We start from the raw sequence: 26,577 nt of genomic DNA on the forward strand, positions 1-26,577 counted from the left end.
TTTATCTACCTACCAATATTCACTAGGAATTTGATTATGTACCTACCAATATTCACTAGGAATTTGATTATGTACCTACCAATATTCACTAGGCATTTGATTATGTACCTACCAATATTCATTAAGCATTTGATTAGGTAGGCTTACCTACCAATATTCACTAAGTGCTTGATTTTTTACCTACCAATATTCACTAAGTGCTTGCACATTTATGGTATTCTGATAGTCATTCATTGAAAGTTTTAGATGTTTAATTCCGAAGTCAACCTCTGTAAAATCAGTCCCGCAAGCATTTGCTTCTATAATCTCATTTGTAGTGATTTTTCCGTGAGTAGAGTTTAGCTGGTAGATAACCGTATTAACCTAGTCACACTTGGCAGCACAGCTAGTAGGCATCGTTCAATTACTATTGGTCACTCATTTTGCTACTCAGTCACTCAATGCTTTCATCTGTGATGCTGCTCGGATGTATAAGGATTTACCTCAAGCATTAGGGTATGTGTATAATGTGCTGTATGATAATGTGGAGACAAAAGCATTTTCTAGGACACTTATTTGGTCAGGTTTGACCTCTAATTTACTTTCTGTTTCATATTTGATTTGATCTCATATTTGCTTTTATACTTATTTATACTTATTTATACTTATACAGAATTAGCTGCTATTCATATAATTTTATGCTGCATTTTTTATAAGGAATATTCTATCCTCCAACCTTGCTACATACAGCATGTAAACGATGGGTTAAATGGGGTTTTTTGTAAAACGATCTTGTTTGATAGAAGCGGGATTGACAAAGTCTATCAGTTATTAAATATGGAGACTTCTGAGAATGGGTCTGATTTTAACAACACTTACTTTTCTCACTTTACTATCTCCCTTACTAGCTTCCTACTTTCCCTCCACAACTATATTATGAAGGCGAAACTCTCAAAACAAGTTATCACAGTTCAATCTTATATATACAATTATGGGTATTTGCAAGTATAAATTCATCTGAGATATTTATTTTATAGATCTAGAGAGTAAGTATTATGACTGATGAATTTAGTGCTCCGTGTCCTTTGATAAAAAGCAAAAGTCTTTGGAGCTATGTAAGTGTCCAAATATGTTAGGCAGGGGGCAGCCTCGAAGCTTACAAAACATCAATATATCCAGCTGGATTAGATGTGGTATCAGCTCTAAAAATACACCCAGCTGCCTATATCAGTACATAGCCCTTAAGGAAAGCTATGCGTAGCAAGGAAAGCTATGCGTAGCTAAATTTTGCTGTTGATGCTCTTAGTAAACACTATTGGAGGGGTTTCTGAAGAGCCATTTTGATTAGATCGGCAGACTACTAGCAGACCAAAACACACATGCGAACCTACAAACAGCATGATGTTAATTTATTGATGCTACACTAATTGGCTGTTTCTATCATTTATGATTCGATTTATCGCAGTCATAAGCAGGGATCGCTAAACATATTATGGAAATGTTTACTTTTCCATATCCATTTCCATAAACATAATTATTTCCATAATTTTATGGAAATGGATATGGAAATTTTATTTTAGAAATATGGAAATGTTATGGAAATGGAAATAATATGGAAATGAATTATGGAAATGTTATGAAAATGGAAATAATATGGAAATGAATTATGGAAATGTTATGGAAATGGAAAAAACTATAGAAATGAATTATGGAAATGTTATGGAAATGGAAATAATATGGAAATAAATTATGGAAATGGAAATAATATGGAAATGAATTATGGAAATGTTATGGAAATGGAAATAATATAGAAATGAATTATGGAAATTGTAACATACCCGTAATCCAAAATATAAACAGAGGAGAGTTATATTGTATAGACTAGGCTACATGCATAGACAATGGTAATACACAAACAGCTAATATCAGTGGTATTACAGAAACTATTAAAGGGGTCTGGAAGAAATTAACTCAAATTGTCTCTGGACTTGGCTACATGTACAGACAATGGTAACACACAAACCCAGCTAACATCAGTGATATTACAGAAACTATTAAGGGAGTCTGAAAGAAACTATCTCAAATCGTCTCTGGCTTAATTATAGGCAATGGTAGCATACAGCTTTGATGTTGCTTGGACCCTAAATAAAGTATATTAGCCAACAAATATCATATTCATATTATGTATAAATTAATCACATGTTCGGGAAGAGTTGACGATTGCACACACACGCTCATTTGACACGCAAGCGCGCACACATACGTACACAGTGATACATCTATTGTACACTCCCTTGCATAGTGATACATATATTAAACACTCCCCAGCATAATGATACATTTATTGTACATTTCTTAGCCTAGTGATACATATATTATACATTCCCCTATAGTCCTATACAATGCTGTGAGATGTTTGAGTTCAGCATTTTACTGGCTGAAAGCAACAACTGAATAAAATATATATTATTATTTGTAATTAGGTAATTACTTAGTTATGTATTTATCTTAAAAAAATTATTCCTGAATGGCATTTATCCCAATAAAGTTACTATAAATACGTGCTGAAATACTGTCGGGAATTTCGCTGTACCAAATAAAAGATACTAAGTGCTCCTTGTATACACCAAGACTCTGTGAAATATTCATTTAGTGTTGCGTCTGAATACCTCTGAAGGTTTGATGTTCATAAAATTTGACTTATTTAATAAATAAAATTATTGAAAAATCTTTGGTAGGCATAAGCATAAATGAACAAATATATAGATAAATAATTACACCTTAATGAAAAGTATAAAGATTTTATTAGAAACAATGGTCACTTAAAAGAGTGGCTAATGCAATAAGCTTTCATGCTTACTATAATATCGACAACTACTGTAGACCAGACATGACGGTATCAATGTGTGAGTCATCATCTATTGAAGTCACTCAACAGGTGACACAATAAACAATAGCGCGACCCAGTAACACGGATGAGCTACCATTCCTCCTCATGCTCAGCTACCAGCTAAACAACTTTGCTAGAATTGAATTCCACCGCCATCTAAAGCTCATTAAAGCTGGCAGTATCAGCTCTCGACAGTACTGGACCGCAATTAAGGAGTTCATAAACATAATACAAAATTAACAGCCATTTTTATGCAATAAAGCAATTAGCAGGCTAAAATTCCGAGATTTGTTGCTTTATGACAAAAACTGCGCAATTTATTGCAAGCAAGTGGGCAAAGTGAGCGCACTGGGCTGACTGCATGAACGGCAGATTGGAGCAGGTGGTGTGAGAAGTAATAAAGTCAGCATTTATGCAAGAGCAGCGTCAGAACTACACTTTTACATTTTTTTAATACAGACAGCAGATTAGCTAGCCGAGAGGTAAATCTGCAGAGCTTTGAGCAAAGGTCCTACATTACACAGCGCTGCCACGAAGGTCCTACATTACCCAACACTGCCACAAATCATATAATCTACATCTAGGCAGGGCTGCTGTAAGCAAAGTTATGACTCATTTTGTCATCAGAATCGATCTGATCTGTCATCATATAAGGCTGACAGCGTGGCCTGTTTTAGCTCGTGCTCATACATATGTGGGTGGATTCATACCAGCCATTGAGAACTTTGTTAGATTTATATATTTATGAAAGCAAATGGGTGTGTTTGCTGCTCCTACGGGGAGAAGCTTTGTTATTAAATATGATAGCCTTGAAATAAATACCAACCTTATTGCCCATCTACTTGATATAATGCACATATTCTGTTGACTAGCAAGAAGCTATATTGATATAATGCACCCATTCTGTTGACTATCAAGAAGCTATATTGATATAATGTACCCATTCTGTTGACTATCAAAAAGCTATATTGATATAGCGTACCCATTCTGTTGACTATCAAGCAGGGATCGCTAAACATATTATGGAAATGTTTACTTTTCCATATCCATTTCCATAAACATAAATATTTCCATAATTTTATGGAAATGGATATGGAAATTTTATTTTAGAAATATGGAAACGTTATGGAAATGGAAATAATATGGAAATGAATTATGGAAATGGAAAAAATATGGAAATGAATTATGGAAATGTTATGGAAATGGAAATAATATGGAAATGAATTATGGAAATATTATGGAAATGGAAATAATATGGAAATAAATTATGGAAATGGAAATAATATGGAAATGAATTATGGAAATGTTATGGAAATGGAAAAAACTATGGAAATGAATTATGGAAATGTTATGGAAATGGAAATAATATGGAAATGAATTATGGAAATGTTATGGAAATGGAAATAATATGGAAATGAATTATGGAAATGTTATGGAAATGGAAATGAATTATGGAAATGTTATGGAAATGGAAATTGTGACAAACACGTAATCCCTGGTCATAAGGGCTATTTACATATGTCTTATCATTTTATCTTATACAGTTGTTGAACGACATATTTGCATATTCGGCTTATGCTGTCAGTATAAGCCGGGTCAGTATATATATATATACTGCGGGTCAGTAATATTCTCAAACGTATCTTTTTTTTACCTGGTAGATATAGCCTTCAGCAGCAGGAATTGCTCAATGAGATAAAATATGCACTCATTTTCCTATTTGTCTATCATTTGATATACATTATCTCTATAAAGCTGCTAAAATTTGTGTATTAAAATGCTCCTGCATTGAGCCAGAGACTAATTTGCTAGTACAGTTTAGCTTATTTTACGTAAATATGATGATCAAAAGTGCTCAGTCATCAATGGTAAACAGGTTTTGTTGTGTGTTGGGTTCAGTCATAGCATTATTTTACATTGCTTGTTAAATATGAAGCTTGATAGGGAGTGCACTGAGTCCAAGAATTAGTTAGCCTGTCTTGACAAACTGTTGTCTTTGCAGAGTTGTCCTCCGGCGAGCGCGTCGAGCAAAACAACAGCTTGTCACAAGACGCACTTCACCTGATGCATCAGCTGTACGGAAAGGGAGTTGTTCTCTTACGTCTATGCGGCTTGGCTGCGATGTGGTGTTATGTCGGTCGCTCCATTGGTAATCAACGGATTTCGCGCTAAAATTTATGTAGAAAAAATAAGATACCGCAAGAACGTTTAACCAGAGACCAGTCTCTGCAGTAAACTTTACTTGAACTTAAGAACTTAGGCAACAACAGCGACTAAACATGTTATTTGTGCGCTCAGTCAGTTTTATTTCTAATTTTGTATCAGTCGGTTTTATTTGTTCTTAATGATTTTATTTTTAATTTATTTTATTCTCAAGTTCTACTAAAGTTTACCACAGAGACTGGTCTCTGGTTAAATGTTTATATCTTTTTTCTGCATAAATTTTTGTGCGAAATCCGTTATGATTACTAATGGAGGGACCGACATAACATCGCAGCCAAGCCGCATAGACGGAAGAGAACAACTCCCTTTCAGTGCAGCTGATGCATCAGGTGCAGTGCGTCTTGTGACTAGCTGTTGTTTTGCTTGCCCCGCTCAACAGGGGACAACTCCGCAAAAACAACAGTTTGTCAAAACAGGCTAAAGGATTAGTATGCGTGCGCCTACTAATCCGGTCAGACTTAATTGACAAGTTTAGTTTCTGAATGCAACGCTACAGCGCTTCACTGATGTTTCAACTAACAGTAGCTGGTTCATATCAGATTACTGAGACAATATTTTTTAGCTTACATGTAAAACAGTAAGCCATAAAAACTTTGCATTCCGAACTGAAGAAAATGGTTCAGCCAAAGTTTGATAACATCAAATGATTGACTCTGAATATTCTAATGATACATTGACTGAATATTGTTCAAATATTATTCATTCAAAGTTGATGTATTCATAGTACGTCCTGTTTGTCTTGGCCCATTAGTAAATGTTTTTGGTTAGCGTTGTAGAACAGCTGATTACCAGTTCATTAGTAAAATATAAAACATTGAACTTGAACACTATTGCTAACCTACCAAAGGGTCTCTAACATGGCTTAAAACACATTTGTTCAACTCACTCAATAATTCCTGATTTCTGTCTTCTCTTTTTTTCTTACTTTTGGTATGCTACGAAAAAGCCAATAAATTCAAATAAAAGTTTATACATACATACTTGTGGTTACAAGAGTGAATTATGATAGTGTATGTGAAGGATTTACATGATACAAGTCTGTTCCATTTGTAGATGGAAACCATTGGTAGCAGTGCTGAGCAGTGAAACCCCTCAACCCATGTTTTGTTAGAGTTATTAGTAAAGATGTTCAAGAAGGTAATATGTTTGTCATTTGTTGAAGGCATCATGTGATTTTATAGCAAATAAATGTACTGTACCCTGTGTGATTAATTTTCACTTTTGGTTGTATCATCTCGGCTCTGCAAAATTTCACCAATGCAGCTTTTTTTGCGACAGTCTTTAGCTGAAGCGTGATGGAGTGGGTGAGTTTGAGCTTACACTTTAAGGTCATGACAATCGTGCTAAAAATTTCCTGATTCTTAAAATGAGATATAGCTAAATGTACAGCATTTTCCATAACTGTCATCATGAGAAAAACTTGTTATCGATCAATTTATTCTTGTCCAAGTGTCTCTCATCCAGATTTATCTGACACTGCAATTAAATTATAATTTTTCATTTCAAATTGTAATGTCTTTTTTGTTGCCATTGACATAATTAATGTTCTAGACTATAGTTGGAATCAAATTTTTAATTACTATGCTCATAAAATACACTAATGTAATATCATATGCTCTATTGCAACGCCATTGTAGAAACTGCTGAAGCTGTATTGCCAAAACCGCAGACGATGGATGAGACCCTACCTTTTCCTTATACTTTTACTAGGAGTGCTATTCGTCATCGGGAAAAGCTATTGGCAGAGGTGAGTGAGGATTAGAATTTGTGATGTCATCAGCTAATCATATATTACTAGCTAAAAAACGCACATCAGTACTATTAGTAGCCAATTATGACCAGCTGTTTTTGCTGTTTTAGTAGGACCAATAGTAGATACTATGCACTATGCTTATGACTGACTGTGATGAGCTGTAGAGCTAGAAATATTCATGGAACTGAAGCCTTGCATATTGTTAAACTTCAATCATCAAAATATTCAAAAACCTTCAATGTTGCTTTAAAAATGTTTGGCCTTCTCCTTGGCTCCAAAGTTGCTGAGACCCAGCCCAGTTCCTGCAGGCAAGCACGATAGGGTTTGAGCCAGTTGTCATTTTGTATAGATGACTGTCGCCCCTGCTTTACGATTGAATAGGTAATGTTTGGCCAGGCTCAGATGATCCTATAAGACCCCACAAATTGGGTCTGTAGTTTGATGCTATTTTCTCTTTTCCGACATTTATTGAGCATCCATATTTAGTCTCCAGGGATGTTAGGAAAAGGCTCCTCGTTGGCCTCTTGTCTTATGGCTATTTGTTCTTCCCTGAGGGTGATATGGTTTTTCTCAATCCGCTTGAGCATCTCCACCGCATACTCTTGAACCAGTGGTTGGGGGTCATGAACTCATGAACTCATGATCTTCCGTGGTTGGGTGATGATACTTCATTTGGTTGGGTAGTCATAACTCTCAGCGGAGTATCAGCAGGCTGACTGTTTCTTCCGCCGCAAAGTAGGGTGTGTCTATGTACGCCTTCATCAATTGGGAAGCAGTGTGTTCCACTCTTTCACTCTTCTTGGCCTCGGGTCAGCAACAGTGCTTGGAGTGAGTCACCCAACTGCTGGGTGTTACGTTTTATTACTCCGTTAGCTTGCTGATGATAAGTGGTGTGTGCCAATTCCATATGCCAGAGCTGGAACAGTTCTGTCATTCACTGAATCTCGAACTGTGCCTCTTGGTCTGTTTGGATTTGTTCTGGCAAAACCATATAACAGAAAACCCTCTCGTCCAAAGCACTAGTCACTACTGATGTCTTGGCCTCTAGGAGCACTCTGCCATCAGGTGACGGATCGGGTGCCATCTCTTGCTTGTTACTTGGTTGCCAGTAGCGGCCCCACCAAGTCTACTGCTATTCTCTGCCAGGTTTTACTTTCTGCACTTTCTGTTACAGCCTCTGTCTACCGCCGCATGTGTTCGTCCTTCTGTACTTGGGTGCTTGGCAAACTTCGCAGCTCTTGACCAGTCTCCTCACTGCCGCTGTCATCCCTGGCCAGTACCTCATCAGGTGGAGGTGGCTGGTCGTCCTTCCCACCCCAAAGTGGGCAAGAGCATGCATTTACTATATGATGGTCTCTCTATTGGCTGGCAGGCAGACTGCACACCATCAAGGCAGGTTGTGGGGTGTCTGGACTACATTCGGTCAGACTTGGAAAAATGGCTGGATTTTGTGTAGCTGCCAGAGCTATTGGTCTCCTAGCTCTAATTGGTCTTTGATTAGCTCCTCTGTCCAAGAGAGTGCTTGGTACACAGTGGCCAGCGGTCTCCAGTTCGTAGCCTGCACTTTGGTCAGTTCCTTGTCATCGTCGCCTTGAGTCTTTTCCTGAGCCGTGTCACAGAGTCTCTGGGTGGCCTTGGGCGGTTCTTTCAGTGAAATGAAATGCTCAGCTCGAAGGTCTGACCCATGTCGTCACCGATGCTGAATGTGCTCTGCTAGCGTTTTAGCAACCTGGCTCGCCACCCGGTTTGCCCCGACTCTGTGCAGTTCTTCTTGGCTGCCAAAAGCAGGTCCTCCAAACGAGTTGCACTCCTGCCACTGGCGCCTTTGCACTCATGGTTGCGTGGCCTAAGCCCGAAAGATTCCTCATCCACCTGGTGGTCCTCATGAGATGTAGATGCTGGTTTGCGAGGTTCAAGCATCGCGTTACTACGCTTCACTTCAGCCCAGGCCAATTCAAGCTCATAGCCAGCGGCACCCCCCCCCCTTGTACAAGACTCTATCAGTCTAAAAAAGCAGTAGTTTTTGGGTGTGACTTGACATGAAACAGCCATCTCTGTCATGGCTGGCACTACCATGTCTCTCGCTACCTATACTTTGCTAGGTAACAGCCACCCCTGTCTATCTGTACAAGTCAACCGTAAACCACGGGCTGCTGAAACTCTATAGCCTACTGGCTGTAGAGACTCTCTCTTCAGCTTTTGAGAGAGTCTCTCGTGCTTTGAGAAAGTTTTTCATGTATTGAGAGGGTTTCCCGTGCTTTGAGAGACTCCTGCTTTTAGAGAGTTCCTCATGCTTTGAGGGAGTCCCTCATGCTTTGAGGGAGCTTGTCAAATACTTGTTTACTCAGCAAGTTTATAGTACATCTGGTGTCAATGAGGAGTTAGATGGATCGCCCCTTCAGTTTCTCGGGAGGAAGCAGCTTGTGGGCTGGGGCCAGTCTAGAACCTGTGCTCTGATTGGTTCGGTAGCACCCTGCCTTGAGAGGCAAGATTCCTTGCGTCGGACCGTTCTAAAACTGCTGGAACAGTCTTTTGGTATGTCTATTGAGTTAGGAAGAGAGGCGTAAGGTAAGTCAGCCTTACTGCTTTTAAGGCAGGCCTCTGACTATGCACCAGCCTGGATCCTTCTCCTGAAGACACTCCTGAAGCAGGTTTCTGGTGTGTCGTATCAATCCGGAAAGGAGGCACTGTGTAAGCCAGCCTTGCAGCTTCTAAGGCAGCTTTCTGACTACACACAGGCCAGGTTGTTTGCATTCTTGCTTTTGAGTACACACCTGGCAGTGCCGCCAAGCTGACACATTCGGCCTCAGGTCGTGATTTCTGAACTGGGCTGTTTTCCAGGTATTCAGGCTCCAGCTTTCCTAAAGCCTCGTAATAGTTCCGGATAGGTATGGCCAGAGGTTCCTTCACTGCCACCTCATCCAAGATGGTTGGGGCACAAGTTTTCTGTGTTGCTTCTCCGTCACCTCTCAAGCTCATTCGGGCTTGAGACCTACCTAACCTGGTATTTCCGATCGGCAGGTCAGAGTGTTTTTTGTCAGAGCTCAATTCGGTTCGGGGCCTCTATGCAATCAATAGTCAGCACTACTATTGGGGCCCTTCACCGTTACTCAGGTTCTGCAGCTTCTAGTTAGGACAGTCCGTACAGATGTGCCATTAACCCCAACACCCTCGGCATTGAAGGGGCTTCTTTGTGGTGGTCTCGTTAAGCTTGAGCTTTTCGTCTTGCAGCTGCTGAACCTGCTTCATCAGCTGCTCTGCGAGTAATGCTAGCTGGCTGATGGTCTAGTCCTGCTTTACCGCAGCCCATTTTGTTTGTTCTTCTTCCACGGATGACAACCATCGACTGGTGCTTCCCAAATTTGACCTGGAGGAACTCTGTGCTAGCTTGGGCCTTATTGGTCAATGTGGGTGTGGGCACTGCCAGTAAATGGCATTGTAGGCTGGAGAATTTTAGAGTACTGCAGAACAGTTCCTTAGCCATATCTGCTCAGTAGGGCGTCGGCAAGTCTCCGTAGGCTACCCAGACGAGCTGTTCCATCTGGACCATGTCCTTCTGAGAGTAGTCATTGTGGATTTCCTGAGGGTATCAGTTCAGACTGAGCTTGCCTGGGAGAGAGGCCAAACCAAGCTCTCAGCGCGTCAAAGACAGCTTCTACCTGATCGGCTTATCCACTGTTCTTTGCCCCCTTCTGCACTCTTTTTAAGATCGAGTAAGCTGGCCGCCTCAGTCTATCCATTGACTCTGGCCACTCTCTGAATACTGTTGATAAAGTACTCCATATTTCCCGAGCCGCTGTATTGAAATGACTTGAACTGGTCGGTCGGGGCCCGGGGCACCATCATCATTTATTCCAATATCTCAGCTAAACTATTCGTACCGCTATCGATGCTCTAAGCGTGTCTGGTAAACACCATGGCACCAACCCTCATAATAGTACCTTTCGAATCTTCAGAGAGGGGCTGCCCTTAATGCAGTTTAGGCTTTCTCTAGTCTCATACTCTATTCTCTCTAGACTCATTTTCCCTGGAGCTCTCCCCTTGCTATCACTACGATAACCTCGGGTTAGTGCTCAATTGGTGTGCTGATTTGTGTGAAGTCGGGATCCGCGATCTCTTGACTGCCACCAGTGTAAAGGAAACTGCTGTGTTCCTTTTACTGTTTCTCAAAAGCTAAGCCACTTGAGTACGAGTCAAAGCTATATATTTGATAATATATATAATAATACAAACAATTCTACATGCGCATACAATAAATCTCATGCAAGAGACTTCCAAGGATTTCTGCTTTCCTTGAATTCTTTAGGCTTTTTTTGTAACGTAAAACCTTTATTTAATGCCTTGGCGGTCTATTTATTAATCCTTTCCTTAGAATGCCATTTTATTGGAAGTGATGTTCAAACAAAAAAAGGGTGGCATTGTATTTTTCAAACACCTTGTCAGAATGTCGAGAAGATAAATTGAGCCCTTTCACGGGCTAATCGGATGTCGCCTATATTTTGCACTCTCATTCGAGCGGTGTGACATTAACTCTTTTGGATGTAAAAAATTTGCTAACTCACCTCCAACTTATCGCATCGCACTCTAAATAAATATGCACGAGGAAACTTATACACGTACATGTCTCTACCAGTTGATATATATTGCTTGTAATCAACCAATGATGATCTTATAGCTTGCGTTCCAATGTTTTGAAGCTTCAAAGTTGTTTTATTTCATTTTAAATTTGAGGGCATATTTTCATTTTATGACTATATTTAACAAGGTTGCATCAAAGCTCATTGCACCCATCGATGTTTGCTACTGTTTGCAGCCAAAGCTGGCTTGTTACGGGCAATAGAACAGGAGTTACGAGCGTCAGTCCATCGTAAGCTGTGTTCAGATTACCGCAATCATGCTATCAAATAATATGCTGTAAATTTGCAAACTTATAAGTTTTATGATAATAATCTGTCAAATGATGCAAATATATATATTCAAGAACAAGTAACATAAACAAAACATAATTATAATACATGCAGAAACAAAAATTTTAAAATATTTTTGAAACGACAATATTTGCATCGTTTGCTAGGCAGGTTACGTTCTGAGTATTGCTTTTGCATGGAACTATTTCATCATCTTCTAACTGCTCAATACCTTCTACAGTGTCTGCTGATCTGAACTTTTCTCCTGCACCACTGAACTAGTTGATATTAGCGTCCAAACAATTCTTTTAGCAAAGCAAAATTTTTATGCGTTGCTATCTGAAAAACTTTTCACGAAAATAATGATAAATTTTTAGCCGGATGCACGCCTATCACAAGTCATCCCAAGCATTGTTATTGCTAAAACAGTTTTCACATACGATGATGAATCAAGACTGCATTAAAAACAAGGAACTACTATTAGTCTGATACAGTTACTAATTATTTCTATGCCGCTCTAATTATAGTTTTCAGTGAAAAAACCTAAAGGCTTGGAGTTGAAAAATGGACTTCAATACGAACATAAAAAATGATGAGTTGATTTTTATTGATGGAATCGAGTCATTATTAGCACATCTTTGTGGGCATTTTTCTACTGATCACTTGTTATTATGGGTTCATGAAGATTAAGGATATCAAATAGTGGCGGTTAAATAGAAGTGGCGTGTAAATAAAGATGGTGTTTAAACCAGGTTTTGCTGTGTTTCTGGCTGGTTAAGCTCCGCCCCTTCAAGCTCAGCTGGACATTTGTTCATGTCATGACTTCCGTAATATAACCGATAATGTGGCTAGCTTTAGCAGAGTCATAGACTTATTAGCCGAGCCTACTTTGTCCTTGATAGCCGAGTTCGTTTCAGCCATGCTGACTCTGGTCTTGTTAGCCGACCTGGCTATAGCCGTGCCAAATGTACTTAGCCTACTGGCTAGTTTCCATCGCTAGGCTGATAGTGCATGCAGCTGGTTGATGACCGCTTAGCCAGGACACTAGGTGCTAGCCTTCTGCTGGTGTCCACCACGGCACTTACTTCTAAAGCTTATCACCAAACACATTGAGCATGCTTATGTGGACTGAGCACTTGAAGATGTGTAGGGGCATGTGCAGGTTAACACAAGCGCATATCAGCTAGTTGAATAGAACTAAAAAGAATTCGTGTTTTTTACCAAGGCTTTCAAGCTTTCAAATGGATTTTAATATCTTCTCAATTCTATTTTACAATTTTATCACATTTACAGCTTTTTAAAAGCACCGCCCACTTGTACTGGCGCAGTTAACTCAAAACATTTGTTGTTCTTTTTTTGCGTTTGTGAATGTCCTTAGCTTGGAAAGATATACAATGGTTATAGACTAAAAACAGCTTCTTAATCATGATGTTTAAACCATACCTAGGTAATAATTTTCATAGGGATACTATAGTTACTTGAATGTCTCAAGCGAAATTACAACCATTGACTTATTGAAATGTGCAAACCTTCAGTATCGTTGGCTAATTATAATATAGTTACTCTTCCTGCATAGATGTATTGTGGAAAGCATTTAATATGTGACAATTTGATACATCGTATAGTTGAAAATTTGATTAGTTTAGTTTTACCATTTTTACTGTGAAATACCAAATAATAAATAAAAAGCGCATGAGACTTTTTATGTTGTTACATGGTTCTCACAACATGTATTTGGTTATTGCATGTGAAGCCCGATTTTCTCCGATAAAACCAATATATTAAGACATTTTCTTGCTTTCCCAAAATGGTACTGTCACGTACTGGGGAGTTTTAAATTATCAATTTTATGAGTTAACATAATATTTGTCACTCTATAAAAACCATTTGCTAATATCAGCAACATTTTGTAGTCCATTTCAAACAAAGCATCCCAACCTCAAATCAGAGGATGACATAGCTATTGAGGAAGGTTTAATTCATCTAGCAGGGAAGCTGGCACGAGCTGGCCAACAGTCTACATCCTTGTCGGACTCTCTGACTGTTAACTCTGCCTATCAGGAGGTTGGTCATTTTTAGGACTTTGTCTTTATTCAGAATTCGCACTAGTATCAGTGATCACAAGCAAGAGAGAATTAATACTTGGCAAGAGGCCAGCTATGGTATATCAACTACAGCGATCCCGCTCCGCTCTGTACGTAGCACTTCGCGGGTAAAAAATATTTGTCAAAAAACTTGAAAGTTAAAAAAATGCTTGAAAAACTAAAATACAGTGGACCCTCATACGATTATATGCGATTATATACAATATATGTATGCGATTTTGATTCGTTCCAGTGTTGGCATCGTAAGGTGAACATTTTTTTATAGAGGGGTAGAGAAACCAATAGTAAATATTTGATGCAAACATTCCCTGGCGAAAATCAACCAAAATTTTAAATGAGTACTGTACATATTAAAAATTAGTAACAAAATAATATGCTAACCTTAGTACCGTAACTATAGTTACCTACAGTAATTTTACTGTATTTCGTAGTTATTACCTGCAATAAAATAAAACATTACTGCGTGCAGTACGTACTTAGGGAGTTTTACTTTTGAGGCAGACGTATAATATAAATGTTGAATTCAACTTAAATGAGTTTAGCTTACTAAACACAAACTTATAGCTAGGTTTTAGTATGTACTTTTAACTATTTTCTTGAACTTCAACTTTTTCTTCGCTAAAAATATATCACCTATCTGTTTACGGCTTCGTTTTCATAAAAAATAACGAATAACGCCGAACTGAGCGGGATCGAGCATCGTATCTCTTTCATTCGTCGTTAGAGGGATTTCAGCAGATAGTATATCAGCATATTAGTTATTCCGACGTAATCAGTCCACCAACTGCTAAATTTGAATTTTGAGAGAAAATTTTGTTCATCTCGTATGCCGAAAAATATTTCTTATGGAGATTGCAAAAGGTTAGCGTGTTCTACGTCTCAGGCAAAAAAATCATATAACAGGGTCATTGGAACCGTAGGGCTCTCTGTAAATAGATCACTCTTGTTTTCTCAAATTTACTAACGTGTAACTTCTCACGGCAAACCTAGTTATCACCAGCACGAATATTTAGCCCAGAGTCTTTGGCTTAAAATACTGGGGCTAAAGTTAAAATATATATCGAAAGTAAATAAAAAAAACTTCAATTTATCTATCTATTGTATGACACTCACACAATAAATACAAGTCTAGAAAGCAGTTTTAGTAGTAAAATTATGGCTCATACTTTAAAAATTACTTTCCCTTTCACGGATTTCAGTTTTCGAAAGTTGGGTGCTGATCGCAAGCAAATTAACTCTAAAAATGAGGAATCGCTGTAACAACCTGTAAACACATGTAACAACCTGTAATCACCTGTAACAACTGCCAGTGAAATGCCATCAATGACAGGAAATCTATTTGTGATTATTTTTGCAGTATTCATATGCTAGAGCATTAGTGTATGCTGGATGCCAGTTATATCCAGTAATTCAATACCAAGTATCAAGTATGCGGTTTATAAACCGGAGATGATTTTTATCTTGAAGGTCATAGGACTAGTGGATAGGATGGTTTATCTAAGAGCAAAACAAGTCCGTTGTCTTGACAAAGGTCCAGATTCTGGTGAGTAGCACTCCTATATCTTATCATTATGACCAGCCGTTGTGCAGTTATTATTCATATGTTATTATCCTATATACATGTAGATAGTTATCCACTTTAATCCTAGCCCCAAAACTGATTGGTTGGAGCCCAGTATTGCCATCCTGAGCAATTTTAGTGCTCTTCTCATCAGAGGATCAGAGGAATTTGAAAAATATTATAAACAAAAGGTGAATCACTAGTGTTACATGCTATGGAGTTTTGTCGTATTTTTCATCTTCGTAGCATCTATATGGTTCAAAATTTCGAATCTTTAAATCTTCGAAGCGATTCAAACCTCCGTTTCACGGGGGTATTTTTGAAAACATCGTGGCAACAACAAAGTACTGCGTATCATGTAAACATTTGATATTCGTATTATTACACAAATCTTTGCAATCGGAGGTTGGATTTTCTTGGTTTTCATTAGTGACGTCCTTACAACATCTCTGTTTTAATGCACATGTTTTAAAAATATTATCTTCAAAATAAAAAATATTAACACCAAAATTTAAAGAAAAATTTCTTACATTTCTTACACTCTTTGACATTGACATTTGACCTTAGACGTATTTTAGGAGTGCCAGTCGCGATATAAATTATGCGCCCCGTTGTAGATAAAAGCGCAGTAGACTAATATAGAAAATGCGGAGTTGTATGACAATTTCTTCGTAGCACGTAAAACTCATCAGCTATGAATAATTGCGACTGCTGGTATCTTGTAAATTTGTCCTCCTCATTCCTTCCATCAAAACCACAACATCGAAGCTCAAAAATTCGTAGCATGTAACACTAGTGTATGACTAAAATGAAGTTAATTGCTTTAACACAACTCCAGAGGTGTTGCTATTTATTCTAGAAGGAATAGTTGAAATACGAAACTAGGTAATACTCTCATTGGCTCAAGGGCTGCGTATTTGGCCTGATAGGATTAGGCACAGCTGAATGGCTTACTTGACATTACGCATAGTCGAGAAATAATCACTGAGGGGACAACCTCCGATATGTGGCGATACAGTGTGCCTTAATTAAAAGGCAATATGGGGAATCAGGAATCAAAGATTTACCAAGGAATAAGGGACGAACAGACAAGAAAATGGAGAAGTGAGATTAGAAATACCCCTGAAAAAAGCGTAGGCCTGGTCAACCAGACCTAGCATATTAGAATGAGGATGCAGGGAAAACAAATCTTTCTAAATATCTTGTTCTGAAACTGCTCAAATTGTGTATTATCTCGAGGACTGAATATAACTGGTGGCTAGGTTGATGTGAGAAATGCTTTATTTCATATGAATAATTAAAAATGTAAAGTGTAGCAGTGTATGTGGAAAAATGGATAATAGTAATTGGATAAGTAAATCCTAAACCGCTTGCAGGTGTTCTTCTGTAGCGGCCGTACCATTGTAACATAGCTCAATTCTATAGCCGCAGTAGAGGAGTTATCGTTAACTGAACTAGTGAATTAAGTTGGTAGAATACTGTCGACAACTCAAAAGTTGGTTGCTGCATTTGCTGTTGGCAATGCAGAAGGAAGTTTGATGCTATAAATGTACAGGACCTCGTCTGGCACCAGACTGTCTGGCACCAGACTCGTCTGGCCAGCTGAGTACATAGTACAAGGGAATACGCTCTCAATGTTACCACTGTAATTTATTTTCGGCATAAAATGACACATCGCCCTCAAGTTCAATGAAGTGACCGTCTAAAAGTGTAGGGAAGTGTTTGCTTAATTCAAAGAAAAAGCTATTTGGTACGGTCATTTACATGTCTGAAAACACATTGCTGTACAGTAAAACAATTATTGTTATCAGTGCAGTGACCAGAGAGTAAATGTGTATGTGATAAGCTTACAAAGGGCCGAGGAAAGATGTTGATTTATCTTAGAGTGAGAGTGTCCATTTTTTAAGTTGAGCGGCTGTCGATAAATAAAAGTAGTAATGATCCAAGTGCTGGCAACTGCTGGCCTATCTTTCCTAGTTGCAAGTTGGGGTGGCAAATGTTAAGCGACTAGTTATGAACACCTGGGCGTTTGGAGGGTGGTGTGAGCCCCCCCCCCCCCCAACGGGGTTCGGGGCATCACTCCGAAGCTTTGGACCTTTCAAGCATCAACAAGCCTCAAAGTATGCATAAATGCAATCAATTGTAAGCATTAAAATCTACATAAATATATTGTTTATGGTTCATGGTAGGCAAAACTTTTTCTTTATTCAACAAACGATATAAAACTCATGACACTACAGTTTTCTGTAAGGGACATTGACAGAACAAGAGCTATCACTTCTTTATTGCAATAGCTTTTGTTCTGTCAATGTGTCCATGACAGAAATCTTTCACAACTGATTCTGTATCTATTTCAACATCTTTATATGTGTGTAATATTAGAAGATTATTTAGACGAGCCTGCCACATAGTTTTCTACGTTGTGATTTTCCCCATAATGATTCTACGTTGATTAAGTTTTATATGATAAGGAAAATGCAAGTTTGGGGGTCTTCTTCACACTCCCACTATTAGCAATAAATTTCAGTTTCCAAGTGTTAACAAAGTCTCACAAGATCAACCATTTGGCGACAATATAGAACGCTAGTTGCTAGTAAATTAGATGTTGGAAATTCCAAGTGAATGAGCTTAGACTGCAATTCTTAGTACTTAGCTGCCGAGAATCACTAAAAGGTTGGGGCGGCCCAGCTGCCTCAGAGAATACGGGCTTGGGCAACCGGGCAAGAAATGTGAGAAGAGAGGAGTTAGAGGAATGACAGACCGTATCTAATATCTGAAGTGGTGCAGTGGGTCATAACAATAGAGGATTAGAGTTTCATAGCTTGTTTTGAAGGACACCAAATAATTTTATTGCGGAAGCGGAATGATGCAGAACCACAGCTACATAACAAACCTAGAATGTATCATATTCCTGATGGAGATTGTACCTTCCATAAACACAATCAAACCTCAGGCTACAAACAACTTATTGCAACTTTCTCAAGAGTACACCTATGACAAATTAACTGGAGCCATTTTATTGACAGCCGCTTTATAACTCAAGGAACAAACACAAGTGTGACCAACAAAGGGTCATAGCAAAGAATCTAACAGTTATGTTATAGTGGTGGCATTTCAAGCAAAGTTGAAAGTATGGCATAGATTAGGAACTGTTACAGTTGTACCTGATTTAGGACATTTTCAGGTTTCCTAACAATACTCTCGAGAGGTAAGATAGGGAGAAATTTCAAAAATATCTCTTGTGGTGTTAGGTACACAATAAGCCTTTGTCTAGTTCTATGTATACTGATAAACTTGGAGTATCTTCTTTATGTATGTAGGCTTCATGACCGACTTGGTAATCACCTATCGGAAACCTTGAACGCATCTAATAAATATTTTCAGGATACACTAACTGCATTTATCATAAGGCAAGGATTTACCTGGTAGTTATTGTAGCCTATAACATTAAAATATATATAAATCTTCTGGGTTACTTCTTTTGCTGATGTTGGTCTGTGTAGACATCAAATGGCAAGTGGTAGTGACACTGCTTAACAGTATCGTAGTAGCATGTACATCGATGCTGCTGAATTGGAGAGGGTGGGTCAGAGAATTAGTCTTATGCAGAAGCAGGACATGATAAAATTTGATAATGACACAAACTCTGTAACTAAGCTGAGTTGACTAGCTTCTGTGACTCCCGGAATAGGTAGGCCCTGCTATCTGAAATAATGGTAGCTAGGGTGATGGGCTATGCTCATAAAGGAGTAATATGTTGAATATCCAGTAGGAAAATTAGTAAGTAATTGGCTAATGCCTAAACAAGACTGAGTCATAGGTCAAGTGTTGCAATTGAGCAACACTGAAAACACATAATGAAAACACATCAAATACATAGGGTATCTGTAATTTGAATATTGACAGAGTGTGGTACGTAGTCAAGAAGCTGATAGCAAAGGATCACTTAATATGCGAAGGGATTAATTAATCCTGCTCAAAGAGAAGTGTGACAGATAATGCTCCAGATACACCTACTGCATATAGGGAAAATACAGTACAGTAGACACTCCGATAACGTATACCTCATATAAAATAAATTCTAGATAACATGAAGAATTTATGGGAAGTGTTTGCTTCATACTACGTAAAAGATTCCATATAACGTAAAATGTAAAGTCGTGCGTGTTTTTAAATTTGTATGATTTGAATATTAATTTATCTCGTCGCACTTGCAAAAGAAAAAAATGATGTGCGTATAATGTTATATTTATTACGTGTACAACTTTCATGACATTCTAGTTCATCATGATAGATCATCAGATATGTCGACAAAACAGAGAATATATAGGTAACTGCGCAATTTTTCATAAATACTTAAAGGCGATCAATTGGTGCAGGTGTTATGGCGTCGGTCTACCAATCTGAATGTCACGAATTGGAGTAACATCAAAAGTTTTCTTTTATCCTAACCTTGACCCCTGGGTACAGACATGCGACGAACCAATATTAATCATTTTTTTAGTAAAAATATTTTGTTGCTTTGCTTTATTGTAGGCGTGTAAAATATTCTTGTCAGTTTTACTTTGAAGAATAGACTTTCCTGTTCAAAAAGAATAAGCAAAGCGGTGTAAATGAATGTCGAGGATGTGCACTTCCCAACAACTTTTAGTAAAATTGCTACAATCGGTCAATAAAACCAGTGCGATGGATTGGAAAAAGGAGAAAAGTTGTCGATGCAAACCAGTAATACTGCAGTTACGGTACAGCCCAAAAATTAAGAAAGTTATGTCAAGTTTTTCCTTTTTGTATGGCCAAAGGAGTGAGTTTGGAAAAATCTTGGAACGGATTAGGCGATTTACATTTATTTTACTGTTCTTATAAAGTAAAAAATGTTCCTGGAATGGATTATTTACGTTGTGATAACGCCTACTGTACTTAACAGCAATAGGCCTGTGCAGATATGCCCTATGCTTACCACTGGATAATAAGGCAGCAGCTTCGGTCATGGTACAGGTACCCAGTAATACTCAGATCATGCAAAAGTGCGATTATGACATCTGTAGTTGCCAAGAAACCGGCAGACTAGATAGAGACGCGAATCGCTGCAACTTGAACGCAATAGCCGATATCAACTATAGCAATGATAGCAACTAGAGATGTCATTTCACATGTATTTTTCTTCTGAGCATTTTAACCGTGATCAAGTTTTGCCTATTTTGATCTTAAAACATTCTGGCAGACAGATCACTTCAAGCACCAAAACCCGTTGCAATGGATAGAAGAATACCAATCCTTTCTGATAAAATGTACAAAGGTTTTGTATAAGTTCATCGTTTTAATGAGTGTATCTGCAGTCACCGCCTGAACATGGGCCTTGTTTTGCGTTTGGCCACTGTGATGAAGAGATCTAATGTCGGCTACTGCTTGTTGGACCAGCTTGTGATGGCATAGCATAGCATCACCGCTGAACTACAAACAATGTTTGCTTCACGCTCCTTAAGTGACATAATTTTATAGCCATTTGCATTTTGAGATAGCAACACTCCAAATCACAAGCATAAAGGGCAAGTAGCAATGTTTCAAGCTGTGTTCTCATATCTAGTCATGTGAGGAACCACAATATGCTTGTACAATTCATTAGAACCGCAGAGTTGAAAAAAATCTATACAGTTTCTTTAAAGCCTGCTCTTTGGTCTGAGTAGCCCAAGAGAAATATAACAATTAATGCCAAGCATCACTGCTGAAATAGATGGCATGAATAAACACTGATTCGCGTCTAGTCTGCCATTGTATTGAGAAAGATGCTAGCAACCACTTGACAACTGTTCTATAGCTAGATTTCGGAAACTGGGTAAAGTTTGGCTTCGGCAATAGCATCATTGATCATCATGATACTGCAGCGGGCCAAGAGAAATTTGGACAAATTTGTCGGAAATAATATTGGCAGACTGTTTATTTCAAAAGAAAATTACCGTGTTAAATTGACCGTGATATTTGCATCTCTAAACTGTTTCACCTTATGTTTCCTTTTAACATAAAAAAGAATACACAAAGAGAGTAGCCTAGTTTTAGCATTTATAATCTACTACAAGGTTTTATGTTAATGGTAATTGTAGGTGAACAGTAAAGAAGCATAAAAGGGGTATATAACTTTAAAAACAATCATGATAAAGTCATGATAAGACAGGAGTGTCTTGAATATTCCAGGTCAATTGTACCGCAACAATTTTTTATCTGCAATAAATTTTCTAGACCTCACTGTTGCAAATGCTGTTTTAAATAACATTACCCAGAAACAAGCCCTAACAGGGAGTCACCCTTGTGTTATGCAGAGTGGTAATAGTGGCTTTGTATAGCTGCATCTTATGTACATGTGTATGAGATTAGCATCGTTTCTATGTGTATATCATCCCTCACTAATCCTGTATTGATTTGCTTGATCATGGCTTTAAACCCTCTATAATCTAATGTATATCATTCAAGTATTCCCACTAGTTAACTTACTAATTAGCCATGTTATTTCTAGGAGGTTTTGCTAGCGATTTTGACATAAAGGGGTGGTGAGATGTTGAGGATGGGGGAGGTGATCAAGTGATGAAATGATGAAAGATGAGAACTCTTATATAAAATTATGCAACACTTGTCAATGCTCAGCTGGGGAGCCACATCAGTCAGTAATTATTTTGTCATATAATGCTTTTCCTGGGCAAGGTACTGTAACAGTCAGCCTTGTCACTGGCACTGAATAGATAAATCATGTCTGATTTTTAGCTGTTATAGCAATCATAGTAATGATATATTATTGGTCAGATGAATAGACAGTGGGTAACCAAAGAATCAGGTCAAATGACAAAGTCATCACAATTCATTGGTGATAAAATTTGTTTTCGAGACAAATACATGTAATAGGTTCTCTAATGCAGTCCTTCAAAAGCCTCGGCCATCAAAAAAAATCCTTTAGTCAGTCAAGCAAATAGTCGGCTATAGAACTAAAATGAAAATTCTTCTGCAAATTTGCTGGATGGTTATAAATTACTACACTTGACTAAAGCAAATTTGTGTGCCTTGTTATGTTATATAAAAAATGTGGGGACTGTGGTACCCAAACATTTAAGAAATACGCAACGAGCTTTGCATTAGCAATCAAAGCACTCCGTAACAAAATAGTAAAATAGCACGATACAAAGCGAAATCCTTTTTAAAACATAAAAATGTGACAAAAAATTAAAAAAAACAGCAGTAATTTAATAGAAATTGTAAATTAAAAGAATGGTAAAAAGCTTGGCATGCGTATCTCGTCTCCAGTATGTATTCTAGAGTTGCTGCTGCAAGTCTAGTGTTATCTCTCAGGTTTTTACATTTGATTTCCACGTTTTCTTTCGTCGTCATGTTGTTGTCATGTAGCTTTTCTGCAACTGACTTGTAGACACTGAAGATCACTGTGTCAGGGATGTCACAGTCGTGGCCAGCTTTGTCCATTGTTCCAATGCTGGCATGGATGTGGTTGACAAGTTTATTAGCAGTGTGCGAGCTTCATACGGAGCTGTTAGAATCATTGCTGGAGTCAATGCTGACATGATCTCTTCTTCAAAAAAGTATTTTCACACAGTCATAAAATTGTTCGATCAACGGTAAGCGTTATCTAAGGATGTTATCTGAAATAGCTTTTGTCCCTTTATAAAAAATGAGACGGTGTACAAACCAGGGATCGCTAAACATATTATGGAAATGTTTACTTTTCCGTATCCATTTCCATAAACATAAATATTTCCATAATTTTATGGAAATGGATATGGAAATTTTATTTTAGAAATATGGAAATGTTATGGAAATGGAAATGAATTATGGAAATGTTATGGAAATGGAAATGAATTATGGAAATGTTATGGAAATGGAAATAATATGGAAATAAATTATGGAAATGTTATGGAAATGGAAAAAACTATGGAAATGAATTATGGAAATGTTATGGGAATGGAAATAATATGGAAATAAATTATGGAAATGTTATGGAAATGGAAAAAAATATGGAAATGAATTATGGAAATGAAAATAATATGGAAATGAATTATGGAAATATTATGGAAATGGAAATAATATGGAAATAAATTATGGAAAGGGTATGGAAATGGAAATAATATGGAAATTATGGAAATTTTATGGAAATGGAAATAATATAGAATTGAATTATGGAAACTGTAACATACACGTAATCCAAGATATAAACAGAGGGGAGTTATATTGTATAGACTAGGCTACATGAATAGACAATGGTAATACACAAACAGCTAACATCAGTGGTATTACAGAAACTATTAAAGGGGTCTGGAAGAAACTAACTCAAATTGTCTCTTGCTCGGCTACATGTATAGACAATGGTAACACACAAACCCAGCTAACATCCGTGGTATTACAGAAACTACTAAAGTGGTCTGGAAGAAATTAACTCACATTGTCTCTGGACTTGGCTACATGTACGGACAATGGTAACACACAAACCCAGCTAACATCAGTGGTATTACAGAAACTATTAAGGGAGTCTGAAAGAAACTCTCAAAACATCTCAAATCGTCTCTGGCTTAGTTATAGGCAATGGTAGCATACAGTTTTGATGTTGCCTGGACCCTAAATAAAGTATATTAGCAAGCAAATATCATATTCATATTATGTATAAATTAATCACATATTCGAGAAGAGTTGACGATTGCACACACACACACGCTCATTTGACACGCAAGCGGGCACACATACGTACACACCAGGGATCGCTAAACATATTATGGAAATGTTCACTTTTCCATTTCCATAAACATAAATATTTCCATAATTTTTATGGAGATGGATATGGAAATTTTATTTTAGAAATATGGAAATGTTATGGAAATGGAAAAAATATGGAAATGAATTATGGAAATGTTATGGAAATGGAAAAAATATGGAAATGAATTATGGAAATGTTATGGAAATGGAAATAATATGGAAAGGAATTATGGAAATATTATGGAAATGGAAATAATATGGAAATAAATTATGGAACTGGAAATAATATGGAAATGAATTATGGAAATGTTATGGAAATGGAAAAAACTATGGAAATGTTATGGAAATGGAAATAATATGGAAATAAATTATGGAAATGTTATGGAAATGGAAATAATATGGAAATAAATTATGGAAATGGAAATAATATGAAAATGAATTATGGAAATGTTATGGAAATGGAAATTGTGACAAACACGTAATCCTGGTACAAACCCTATAAGTGGGCCTGTCTTGACAAACTGTTGTTTTTTGCGGAGTTGTCCCCCATTGAGCAGGGTGAGCAAAACAACAGCTTGTCACAAGACGCACTGCGGCTGATGCATTAGCTGCACTAAAAGAGAGTTGTTCTCTTCCGACTATGCGGTTTGGCTGCGATGTTATGTCGGTGGTTCCATTGATAATCATAACGGATGTCGCCTCAAAATTTATGTAAAAAAAAAAAGATATAAACGTTTAACCAGAGACTAGTCTCTGTGGTAAACTTTAGTAGAATTTGAGAATAAAATAAATAAGAACAAATAAAACTGACATACAAAAATAGAAATAAAACTGACTGAGCGCACAAATAACAATGTGTTTAGTTGCTGCTGTTGCCTAAGTTCTTAAGTTCTACTAAAGTTTACCGCAGAGACTAGTCTCTGGTTAAACATTTATATCTTATTTTTTTCTACATAAATTTTGAGGTGACATCCGTTATGAATATCAAAGAAGCGACTGACGGAAGAGAACAACTCCCTTTCAGTGCAGCTAATGCATAAGGTGCAGTGCGTCTTGTGACAAGCTGTTGTTTTGCTCGTCGCGCTCGTCAAGGGACAACTCCGCAAAAAACAACAGTTTGTCAAGACAGGCTACCTATGAGTATGTTTAGTATGCAGTAAAAGCTTACATTTATAGTTGGACTGTATCGCAGCTTATCGAAGTTATTCCATTTTGATACTCGATACCTATTAAATCAAGTCTCTACTACAAAAATCCAACATTTTTACATGAAGCATTTTAACATTGATTTATTAATGTTCAGGCCACAGTACTGCATGTGGCATATATGTAACAACAGTTTTGTAGAGTTGCCCTACTATACATATGCATTTATTTGGAAAACTTCGACTTGAGGCAAAAAGAGTAATATTTTAGCTACACAATGATACCAAATTTGATTAGTTAACAGCAAATCATGCGATCTGGGGGCCATTTTTATTTTTTTCAAAATTGGTCCGAATACTGCGGGGCTAATGAAGAATAATATTTAGCATTTCAATATTGTAATTATTTTTGGATATTCTATCAAGTTTTTTGAATGACAAATTTCGTATTGGGAGAAATAGTTTTGGAAACAAAAATATCGCAATGTAATATGTACAGGAAGATATTTTTCAGCAAAACACAGTCATCTGGGCCACTTTGAAAGTTTTCAAAAGGGGTAATCGCGAAAACGTCTAAGCATTTCACAAAAAATTGTTATGGGCAGATAGCTTCACATTCATCTAGAGTAGTTTCTTCGTGAAACAATTTACTATTGTTTGACATGCTTGTGTTAATGACAAATGCAAAATCTTGTTGTTAATGTTGTCAACTATCTAAAAAACATCATGCTCTGGGTAGAGCAATCTTGCCACATCATTTGCTATTTTGTTGGCTTTAAAGGATTTATCTTAAGATAGCCTAATATTTGTTACAAAACCAATCTTATCACTCTATATATATTGTGTGTAGTTGTTCTACCTAATTCTTGAGATGTGAGTACGAAATAAGTCTTTTCCTTGCTGCTTAAAAGTCAGCAAAGTTTCATACTAGTTGAATTTTTGTTTTAACAAACTCATTAAAATATTACAAAACAGGACAAGAAAACTCTTCTATTTGTAGTTGCACTAGAATTATGAGAACAGCTTGAGTTTTAAATTTTTGCGATATGAACATGTGAAGTACATTGCAATTAAAATGCGCAGTCGGAAGTATTTTTACATCTTATATCACAACGGGTAAACAAAAGAAGGTATAATTTGTTTTTGCATAAATCCATGCATGAAGGAGTTCTTACAGTAACTAAAGTATTATTGGTTTGAATCGACAACTTTTTCTTTTTTTCTTATCTCATATAGGTATACTTGATTTAGGTTCCATGATTTACAGTAATT

General features: G+C 37.3%; 1 protein-coding gene across 2 annotated transcripts in view; it reads left to right on the plus strand.

Annotated features, from left to right (window-relative positions):
• Positions 1 to 429: 429 nt before the first annotated feature.
• LOC137393692 (uncharacterized) overlaps positions 430 to 26,577 on the plus strand; it is a 40,748-nt gene continuing 14,600 nt past the window's right edge. The window contains exons 1-7 of one of the 2 annotated variants that reach the window (XM_068080337.1): positions 430 to 495; positions 6,146 to 6,229; positions 6,730 to 6,839; positions 11,659 to 11,712; positions 13,666 to 13,816; positions 15,325 to 15,400; positions 22,827 to 23,031. In XM_068080337.1, the coding sequence (XP_067936438.1) occupies positions 6,218 to 6,229; positions 6,730 to 6,839; positions 11,659 to 11,712; positions 13,666 to 13,816; positions 15,325 to 15,400; positions 22,827 to 23,031 (608 nt within the window). In that variant the 5' untranslated portion in view covers positions 430 to 495; positions 6,146 to 6,217. The remainder of the gene's footprint in view (positions 496 to 6,145; positions 6,230 to 6,729; positions 6,840 to 11,658; positions 11,713 to 13,665; positions 13,817 to 15,324; positions 15,401 to 22,826; positions 23,032 to 26,577) is intronic. The other variant, XM_068080338.1, reaches the window with a different exon arrangement.

The sequence above is a fragment of the Watersipora subatra genome, chromosome 4 (assembly GCF_963576615.1).
Source record: "Watersipora subatra chromosome 4, tzWatSuba1.1, whole genome shotgun sequence".
NCBI lineage: Eukaryota > Metazoa > Bryozoa > Gymnolaemata > Cheilostomatida > Watersiporidae > Watersipora > Watersipora subatra.